Genomic DNA, 10,179 nt, shown 5'->3' with positions numbered 1-10,179 from the left:
TCAAATCCCAGCAACCACATGGTGGCTCACAACCATCCTTAACAAGATCTGACTCCCTCTTCTGGAGTGTCTGAAGACAGCTACAGTGTACTTACATACAATAAATAAATATATCTTTTTAAAAAAGAGAGAGAGAGAATAGTTTTTTTTAAAAAATTGCATTAGTTATGTGCTTTATGGCCCCTTACTTTTTTAAAATTAATAATGTTTGAATTAAACTTTTTACTTTTTTATACTTATTTTGAATGTGTGTATGTACATGTGTGTCTGTGTGTGTGTGTGTGTGTGTGTGTGTGTGTGTCTGTCTGTCTGTCTGTCTGTCTGTCTGTGTGTCTGTGTCTGTGTATGCACATACCATGGACAACTTTTAGGAATTAGTTTTCATCTCTCATCATGTGGGGTTCAGGAATTGAACTCAGGTAGTCGGGGTTAGCAGCGAGTGCCTTTATGCTCTGAGCCATCAGGCCAGCCAGGTTTTGCATTTCATGAGAAAGCCTCACACCCCTCACCCCATCTACCTGGTTACTCAGCTCATCTTCAGAGGGCAGTGGGTTGTGGGGTTCTAATGATAGAAGTTCTAGGTAAGAGAACAGGATCCCCTTCAACAGAGGCATTGGGAGTGAGCAGCCGGGAGAAAATGTCACTCTGTCCTGAGCTCTGATTTGGTGACCATAGGATATGTGTGTCTCCCTGAGGACACATGCCATATATCTCTGTGGGTGCCAATCTTGGCACACTGACTGGCCCAAGTCTTGAAGCCCCTGGGTGGGTGTTCCCCGGTCCATCTTTCCTCACACTGACTTCAGTCTCCACTTGTGTGTCTTCCACACCAATGGCCACGCTCAGCTTCCACGTGGGTTCCGACTGCCACACACCTGAGAGCTACAGACAGGCCATCGCTGACTGCCATCATGTGTTTGAGATGGGCTGCAAGGCTGGCCACCACATGAGCCTCCTGGATCTTGGAGGGGGCTTCCCAGGAGTTAAGGGCTCTGAAGCCAAATTTGAGGAGGTGAGAGGGACGGCCCCAGGAATGAGTAGCAGTCTGGGTGTAGCCGCTTGGGGTGGGATGGGGGGGGGTGTCAAGTGCGTGTGCACGCTCGTGTGTTTGTGTGAAGTAACCTTGTGTAACTGGGAGTCTGTTTGTGGGTTTGCCTTCAGTACACGTCTTTACTGACTACATGCATGGTTTTGAGTGTGTCTGAGTGGGCGAGCCTGCTTCTTACTGCCCTTCTTTCTGTTACCTTGCAGCTCTGACACAAAATCAGGAGCTACATCTAAAAATGGCTTCCTCTTCCTTCTCTTCTTCCATTTCCTCTTTCTCCTTCTTTTCCTCCTCCTCTTGTTCCTCCTTTCCTTTTTCCTCATCCTTCTCCTCCCTCTTTTTTTTTTCTTTTGGTTTTTCAAGACAGGGTTTCTCTGTATAGCCCTGGCTGTCCTGGAACTCACCAGGCTGGCCTCGAACTCAGAAATCTGCCTGCCTCTGCCTCCCAAGTGCTGAGATTAAAGGCGTGTGCCACCACCACCTGGCTATTTTTTCTTCTTCTTCTTCTTCCTCCTCCTCCTCCTCCCTTCATGTCTCCCTCCCATCCCCATCCGTCTTCTCCCCCCCACTTCTTTTTCATCTCTAGCCTGGCACGAGGTGGGTAAGTGTTATACCACTGAGCGATCTCTCCAGCACCCCGTGTCCTCCTTTAGACACATTAACCAGAGGCCCTGACTATGCCTGGTAGGAAACCATGACCCCTTAGCTTCAGCAAACCTTCTGTCTCTGCTGACCATGTGACAATTATTTACAATGTCACATTCCTAAGGGTGCTAGAGCCTATGCACTGGCTGTGCGCTTTGGACTCTCCCAGTCTCGCTTCTACCTGTTTCTCCTTCCCACACGGCTATGGTGAGACAGAGGGAGGGGAGGAGAGCCACATCAGTTGCTCAGACTCAGGATACAGTAGAGACAGGATCTGTCACCACAGATGGCGAGAGTGGTCAACACTGCCCTGGCCCAGTACTTCCCGGAGGAGACCGGTGTCGAGGTCATTGCAGAGCCTGGCCGCTTCTACGCGGGGTCCGTGTGCACAGCTGCTGTGAACATCATAGGCAAGAAGTCCTCCCTGGATCCAGGTGTGTAGCGACTGTCCGGGTGTCCCCAGGACACAGGGAGTGGTTGGAGAGTGGGTTTGGGGTATACTCTGGGCGTCTACTTATAGGAAGTGAGATCAGAACTGGTCATGCGATTGACCCTGTCTATGCACTGTCTATTATTGCCCAGAAGGGGAGGTGAAGGGCAGAGACCAAGGTAAGTCTATCCTGCACTGAGGGAGCAGTTGCAGGGTACAGCCTATGAGATCCTAGACACCCAATGTCTAAACCCAGTCAATCAAGAGCAGACCTATGAGTGCAGCAGATGAAGTTCCAGACTATACAAGTTCTCACAAAGGCTAGCACAGGACTGACCGCTGTGATGGGATGCATCCCGAGGCTGACATCCTCTGGAGACAGTAGCTGTTGACACTCATCAGTGTGTCTCCCAGGAGAGCTCTTCGGTTATTTTTTTGTCTCTGAGTGTAGGAGAAAGGTAGGGTGGCCATGTTCCCAGAGAATGATCCAGAAATATTTTCATGGCAAAATCGAGAATATTTCCAGGTCTATGACCACTGGGTTAGTGCTCTTTGATCTTCTGGTTGGCATGCAAATATCTGTCACTCACTCTGATCCCCTCCCCTACTGTTGGAGGATGATGGGTGTAGCACACCTGTCTTCAGTCATTCCGCCCCAGATAATTGCACGGATTTGGGAGATTGTTGTGCCCACAAAAGCAAGAGCTGTCAATATGCAGAAATCGATGTCACTTGAAACACATATTTTACCTCAGGCCTGCTCACCCATCTTGTGAGACAGCTTGGGGTAACCCTCACTGAACACGTGTAGTACATGGAGATTCAGAGAGAGCAGTGGCACATCCAAGGTAATTCAGCTCATTAGCAATGCAGCTGGCCCAGGTCCTTCTGACTCAAGCAGAGCTGCCCTTCACCCCTGGCGTCTTGATTAACTCAACCCAGAATCAATCCAGGTACCACTGGGGCTGGGGTTAGAGAGAGAGGGAGGAGAAAGGAAACTATTGGAGAGAAAGTCTGTACTCAGAGTCGGCATCCAAGTGGCTTCCGACTGTCTAGATGTTAAGAGAATCCGACTGAAATCCCGAATGCAAGTTTGGGAGCAATGAGAAGGCAAACTAAGATGGCTGTGAAGAAGCTGGGCAGTGGTGGCACACGCCTTTAACTCCAGCACTTGGGAGGCAGAGGCAGGCGGATTTTTGAGTTCGAGGTCAGCCTGGTCTACAGAGTGAGTTCCAGGACAGCCAGGGCTACACAGAGAAACCCTGTCTCGAAAAAAAGAGAGAGAGAAAAAAAAAAAAAAAAGAGAGATGGCTGTGAAGAGCAGGCTGGTAGAGGTTGTGTCTGGAGGTTTTGTAACGAGGGACGGAGGGAGAAAGTGGCCACATGCTTGTCTAAGTCACAGCAGCAGTGTTCAGAGGGAGGGGGCCTTCCGCAGCTGGTGGTGCTGCTGCAGTTTCTCAGCACACCCAGGAATTGTCCTAAGGACTTGTTCTAATTAGCTGTGGCAAGACATACTCACATGGAGACATGCCTCGGATAAAATGTGACAGTTTCCCAGAGGCAGGAGCCCCTGAGTGCCTCATCCACATGTAGTGGATGGAGAAAGAAAAGAAGGCCAGCATCTTCACTGGGACGTTTGCTTGTGGAAACAGGTCCCATGTCGTCTAGACTGATCTGGGCCCTGGCCCCATGACGGGGCCTCTGCAGATGTAGGCAGGCAGCGAAGGGAGAATGAAGACTCCGTTCAGATTGACCTCAACCTGGGTCAAACTTCAGGGAGTCTGAACCTAGGTGGTTTAGTGGCACATTTAAACACAATTACGTTTGGAAAAAGGTTTCCAGGCAACAATCACTCCAAGTCTGGGTGCACAATAAAGCTTAAGGTGTGACCATGAAGAAACTCCTTTACAAAGCGTGTGTGACTGTGAGGGTGGGTTCTACAGCCTGAAGACCTAGGATCTGGTGGAAGCTCTGTCTGAGATGGCATAGAGGTCAGCAGGCCATAAAGTACGCGTGACATCTCCCCCAAAAGGTGAAGAGCTAAAGATGAAGTTCTAGGGAGAGGGATTCTGGGGTAGACATTCTGGGGGATCTGGGTGAGGTCTGCCTCTACAGAGAGCAAGAGGTCACTAGGTCAGGAACAACACCCACAGGCAACTTTCTGGATGGAAGGCAAGCATTTTATTTTCACCATTGAGGAGGCACACCTCAATGAATGGTTAACATTCCTGGTTTCCCTAGTGGTCTGTGGGCACAATGGTCCTTGTGCCCACAACCTGGGGCTTTGTGCATTCTAGACAAATTCTCTACCAACTAAACTATATCCTACTGTTGTTGTTGTTGGTATTATTATTATTATTATTATTATTATTATTATTATTATTATTATTATTAAGACAGGTTCTCACTTTGTAGTCCAGCCTGGCTTGGAACTTGTAGCAACCCTCCTACCCCAGCTTCCTGAGTGCTGGGATTACACACTCCATCTCCATTATGGTTTACCAGGGAGGGAATGGCCAGGCTGGGCATGCAAGACAGGCTTAGTTCTGGCTAGTTTGGGTAATTTCAGCAGGCTCAAAAATGTAAGGATGGCTGTGGTCTCTGATCCTCGGGTGACAAACACCAGGAGAGTGGCTGGAACATGGATAGTCCAAGAAATGACTCAGCAGGGCTGGGAAGATGGCTCAGCAGTTTAAAGCACTCGCTACTTTAGCAGAGGGCCTGTGTTCAATTCTTAGAACCCATAGGGTGGCTCACAACCAGCTGTAACTTCAGTTCCAGCGCCACCTTCTGGCCTCTGTGAGCACTGCATGAATGTGGTATACAGACACACATGCAGGCAAAGCATTCATACAAATGAAATAAATAAGTCTAAACATTTTTTTTTTTAAAGGGAAGCATTTGGCTGCTTAGGCTCTGCTCTGGTAGGTTGTACCTGAGGGAGGCCATCTATGCAGACAATTACTGCCTCTAGGAACTAGCTAGCCTGGGAAGGTCAAACTCCTTTGGATCTCCTGAGCCCAGATGCCAGAGTGTTAAGAATATCAAAGAGACCAGATATGCTGCTCCCCACCTGTAATGCCAGCACTCAGGATGTGGAGACAGATCATGAGTTCAAGACAAACTTGTGTTACATTGGCCAGTGTGGGTTATGAGACTCTGTCTCAAACAAAGAAACAGGAACGCAAAAGAAAGCTGAGGACTCAGGCGGCTGAGGCAAGGAGACCACAAACTTCAGTGCCATCCTGGGCTGCAGGATAAGAGCCTCTCTCAAAAGCCAAGATCTGCAGATATAGTTCAGTGGTAGAACATTTGCCTAGCAAAAGCAAGGCCCTGCCTTCAATCTCTCCCAACACCATGTAAATTAGAGAGGGAGGAAGAAAAGAAGGAAGGAGGAAATGCAGTTAACATGGTAATTCCCGAAAGAAAGGAAATGGACACACTAGCAAGTCCTGAAGTGAGACAGCAAATAAACACTAGAGTTCCCGTCCTGCTGCACGCAATAGGTGCTCACTCTTGCCCTGCCTCACATAGTAGGTGCTCAGGGATAATCCTAGCCCATTGCCTATTCCCGTGGACTTCTGGCAAGACTCAGTTTCTCCAACTGTAGTGCAGGGGTCACGGTACACAGTAAATGCACTCCTCACGTGAAGAGCTTAAAACAGATCATCTCATACCGGTTATTGCTGCTCAGTGTTTCATGTGGGAAGCAGAGGGTCTGGGGACTGACATACGTTGTAGCAGGGGAGAGCTTGGGGATGACCCCTAGGACAAGGCAGGCATTCTGTAGTACTGAGCAGCAGGCTTGGACCTCTCCCAAGGGAGAAGGGACTCATTAGGGATACCTGGCCAAGCACAGTTCATCTGTTCACTCCCTGTTCCCAGGAGGCCACAGGAAGCTGGCATACTATCTTAATGAGGGTTATTATGGCGTCTTCCGACTCTTCCTCAGGGACCCTGTCCCCAGGACACCCATAGTGGTGAAGGTAAGGGGGCCTTTTTTGTCTTGTGACCAGTTTCTGTTCTAAGAGCCAGGGTCTCAGGTCACCCATGCTCTGAAGGTTGTCATGATAGGCACTGGTGCAAGGCTCTACATGTACACATATGTGTGCATTTCCTAGGGCACACCTGATGATTCATGCCTGTGCCGGCACACACATCTGTAGAGGTTGCATGGGTCTGATCAGCTCTGTGTGCATCTCTGTATGTGCTGCGGCTGTGTGTACTTCTAGAACTCTGGGATGTTGGAGATGCAGGAGACTCGGGGAGTAGTGGGTTCCCAAGCCCCCTTCACATCAGAGCCGACTGTGAAGCTGTCAAAGTCTCCACTGCCCAGCCATGCCCTCATACGTAGAAATAGATGTAAATCTTCAGGTTGAACCCAGCATCGGTTCATCATTAAAACTCCCCAGGTGACCCCAATGTGCAGTGACCTCTGAGACCTGATCTTTGGGTCCCCAGCATGCATGTGAGATGTGCTTGTGGGCTGCAAGCTCCAGGACAACAGGGCCTATGTGTATGTCCTAAACACTGGCACAGAACAGCTACTCTATCACTGTTCCCAGTAGTTGAATAGTAATGTCCTTGCTGGCATATAGCCACATGTCCCCCAGGGCCATGTATAACATCCTAGCAATGATGTGGAGAGACCCTTCCTTCTCTGGCCCCATCCCCTCCTCTCTGCAGGAGGTCCCCTTGGAGCCCCACCTCTTCCTTCTCTGACCACACCTCCTCTTCTCCCTGCAGGAGTTCCCCTCGGAGCCCCCTCTCTTTCCCTGCACGCTTTATGGCCCCACCTGCGACGCCTTTGACCGGATCTTTTCGACAGAGGTTCAGTTGCCAGAACTGGATGTGGGTGACTGGCTGATTTTCCCTGACATGGGGGCCTACAGTAGCTCCATGAGTTCCACCTTCAATGGCTTCCCGATCGCAACTGTCTATGATGCCATGAGCCCCCAACTCAGGTGTCCAGGGGGACAGGGTATGGAGGGCAGCCGGGGGGGGTGCTTTCTCCAGACTCTGGGCCTGGCAATGGGAGCTGGTAGCTGAGCTTGGGAGGCCCAAGCCTAGGGAATGCGTTTGCCATGGGTCTCTTGATGCGTGACTGGGTCTTGCCTCTCTTCAGGTATGTCAGAGGCTCCAGGGCAGCTGTACCAGCTGAGGAGTGGATGCCTCGGTGTGGGTAGAATCAAGCAGCCTATGGACCCATCCTGCCCTTGGTGCCATAGCCCAAACCTTACGATCTCTGGTGGTTTGTAATAGCCGTCCCCCTTGTCCCCATCCCCCACCCCGAGTTCTCAGGATTGTCCTTCAGATGAGCCTCTGCCCTGGGGACCCTGCTCTGCCCAGATCAGGACTCACCACCAGAGGAGATGTGTGTGTGTGTGTGTGTGTGTGTGTGCCCCATGAACCCCTTGAACTGTAACAATTTTTCCACAGGAGCCTACTGGAGACAGTACCTTAGGCCAGGACATGGCCAGAATGGAGAGGAGTCAGACACCCAGTATGATATGCCCACTGGGGAAAGCTTACTGTGAGAGGCCTATGGGGTTGGCCCTTGGGGAAAAACGAGGCCTGGCCTCTTTTGCACTGATGAGACCCTTTTATACGTTGGAAACAGCTGTCTTTTTAAAGTAAACGTGAAGTACCAGATGACTGTCCTGGGTGGCTTGGCATCCCTTCTGGCTCTCGATCTCTTAGACTATAGGACCCCCATGGACCCCCGTGGAGAATGGGGGAGACAAGGAAGGCTAGATTTGTGCTGACACATGAGCTAGGCACCTTAATCTCAAAAAAGACTGTGTCCCCTGGGGAAGGACACTAACAAAAGGGTGCCTAGGAGTGCTTCGGGGTGAAGTGGGGTGGGGAGTGACCCCAGGGGCAAAGCCACTACCTCCTGTGTGCTTTCTAAACTTCGCCTGATAAAGCTTTCTGGGTTCCACAGTCTCTGCCAAGGCTTTCAAGACCTGCCCAGTTGTGTCACAGCCCAGCTCTACCGTCTAAGGGAATCTTCCAGCATCCTTGAACGGAAGAGATTCCCCCACCACGAGACATCCAGTGGAAGGTGTGGGCTGCAGACTCCTCCCAAGAATGTGGGAAAGGCTCAGTCGGCAAGACAGTGTGGCGCTCATTTGGCCTCTCCACAGCTTGCAACTTAGGAGTGGAAATATTAATATCTATCTATCAAAGGAGTTTCAAAATACAGATATCATTGGGCTTTGACGAAAATAAAAAACTGTACTTAGATGCAAGAACTGGTGTGTTCTGCTTGTTCTGTGGGTGTAGTTATCTAGGACTATGAATATTTATCTATATTCATCCATACATCTACCCATCATCCATCCATCCCTCTATCCAAACCCATCCATCATCCAGTCATCACCCATCCATCATTCATCTATCCATCATCCATCCCTCCATCCATCATCCATCTATTCATCCATTATGCATCCATTCATCTACCAACCAACCATTATCCAGCCAGCCATCACCCATCCAACATTCATCCATCCACATCCATCCATCATTCATCCATCCATTATCCAGCCAGCCATCATCCATCATTCATCCATCTACATCCCCCCATCCATCCATCCATCCATCATTCATCCCTCCCTCCCTCCATTCATCATCAGTCCATTATCCATCATCCAGTCAGCCATCATCCATCCATCATTCATGCCTCCATCCACCATCAATCCATCATCTAGTTAGCCATCACCCATACATCATTCATCCACCCATCATCCATCCATTCATCCTCCATCCATCCATCATTCATCCATCCACATCATCTATGATTCATCCATCCATTATCTAACCAGTCATCATCCAGCATTCATCCATCTACATACATCCATCATCCATCATCCTTCCATCCATCATCCATCCATCCACCATCCATCCTCCATCCATCATCCCTCCATCCATCATCCATCCATTCATCATCCATCCACTCATCATACATNTCCATCCACCATCCATCCTCCATCCATCATCCCTCCATCCATCATCCATCCATTCATCATCCATCCACTCATCATACATACATCCACCCCTCCATGATCCCTCCATCTCTCCATCCATCATCCATCCATTCATCATCCATCCATTCATCATACATACATACATCTGTCATCCATCCATCCATCCCTCCATCAACCATCCTTCCATCATCTAGCCAGCCATCACCCATCCATCATCCATCCATTCATCCACCACCCAACCATTATCCATCCATCCATCATCCATCCAACATTCATCCATCCATATCCAGCCATCATCCCTCCATCCATCAACCATCCCTCCATCATCCATCCATCATCCATCCTTCCATCCATCATCCATCCATCCATCATCTATACATCACACTTCTATCATTTATTCTTCTCTCATCCATTCATCCATCTTCCTACTGTGCATCCCTCACCCACCATCCATCCATTCATCATCTACCATCCATCCACTTAATATTCATCCACCTGTTCATCCATTCATCCACCTAGCAATCTACTACCTATCCATCCATCTTCCATTTGTTATCTATTATCCATCTATCTACCCATCCATCAGACATCAGTCATCCACCCATCATGTATCCATCCATCCATCCCTCTGTCCATCACCCATCCACTCATCCATCCATCCACCCACCCACCCACCCACCCATTCATCTATCCCTTGGTGCTGTTCTAGACCTGAAAGACCCATGTTCAATATGAGAGGAAAAGCTTTACAGGCAAGAAAAAGCAAGAGCATAAACAAACTCACAAAGGGATATGGGATCATAAGTCCTGCAAAGAAAATGAAAGAGGAAGAGGAGGAAGTGAGTAGCAGTGGGTGGCACAGGGGCAGGGTGACCACTCAGAGCCTAGCGGATCATCGAGTCCAAAGGTCAGGATGATGAACTCCAAGGAAGGCCAGAAGACCCATGTTAGTGAGCCAGGTGGGGACGGGAGGTTAAGATGAGACAGGGCCAGGGTCCAAGCTGCCCCATCAAGGGTCTTGCTAAGTCAGGGTTCTCATGTTAATTTTGAGCAGGTGAAGGCAGAGTGCTGGA

General features: G+C 49.5%; 1 protein-coding gene across 2 annotated transcripts in view; it reads left to right on the top strand.

Moving 5' to 3' along the window:
* The window catches only part of LOC110323716 (antizyme inhibitor 2-like), a 13,055-nt gene extending 4,686 nt beyond the window's left edge, over window positions 1-8,369 (top strand). Inside the window, exons 6-10 of one of the 2 annotated variants that reach the window (XM_021201071.1) lie at window positions 847-1,012; window positions 1,977-2,124; window positions 6,006-6,106; window positions 6,867-7,084; window positions 7,560-8,369. In XM_021201071.1, the coding sequence (XP_021056730.1) occupies window positions 847-1,012; window positions 1,977-2,124; window positions 6,006-6,106; window positions 6,867-7,084; window positions 7,560-7,584 (658 nt within the window). In that variant the 3' untranslated portion in view covers window positions 7,585-8,369. The remainder of the gene's footprint in view (window positions 1-846; window positions 1,013-1,976; window positions 2,125-6,005; window positions 6,107-6,866; window positions 7,085-7,559) is intronic. The other variant, XM_021201072.1, reaches the window with a different exon arrangement.
* Window positions 8,370-10,179: the final 1,810 nt, after the last annotated feature.

Source organism: Mus pahari, chromosome 6 (assembly GCF_900095145.1).
Source record: "Mus pahari chromosome 6, PAHARI_EIJ_v1.1, whole genome shotgun sequence".
In the NCBI taxonomy this organism is placed as follows: domain Eukaryota; kingdom Metazoa; phylum Chordata; class Mammalia; order Rodentia; family Muridae; genus Mus; species Mus pahari.
The sequence above is the reverse complement of the archived record's forward strand: the minus strand, read 5'-3'. Positions and strand labels throughout refer to the sequence as shown.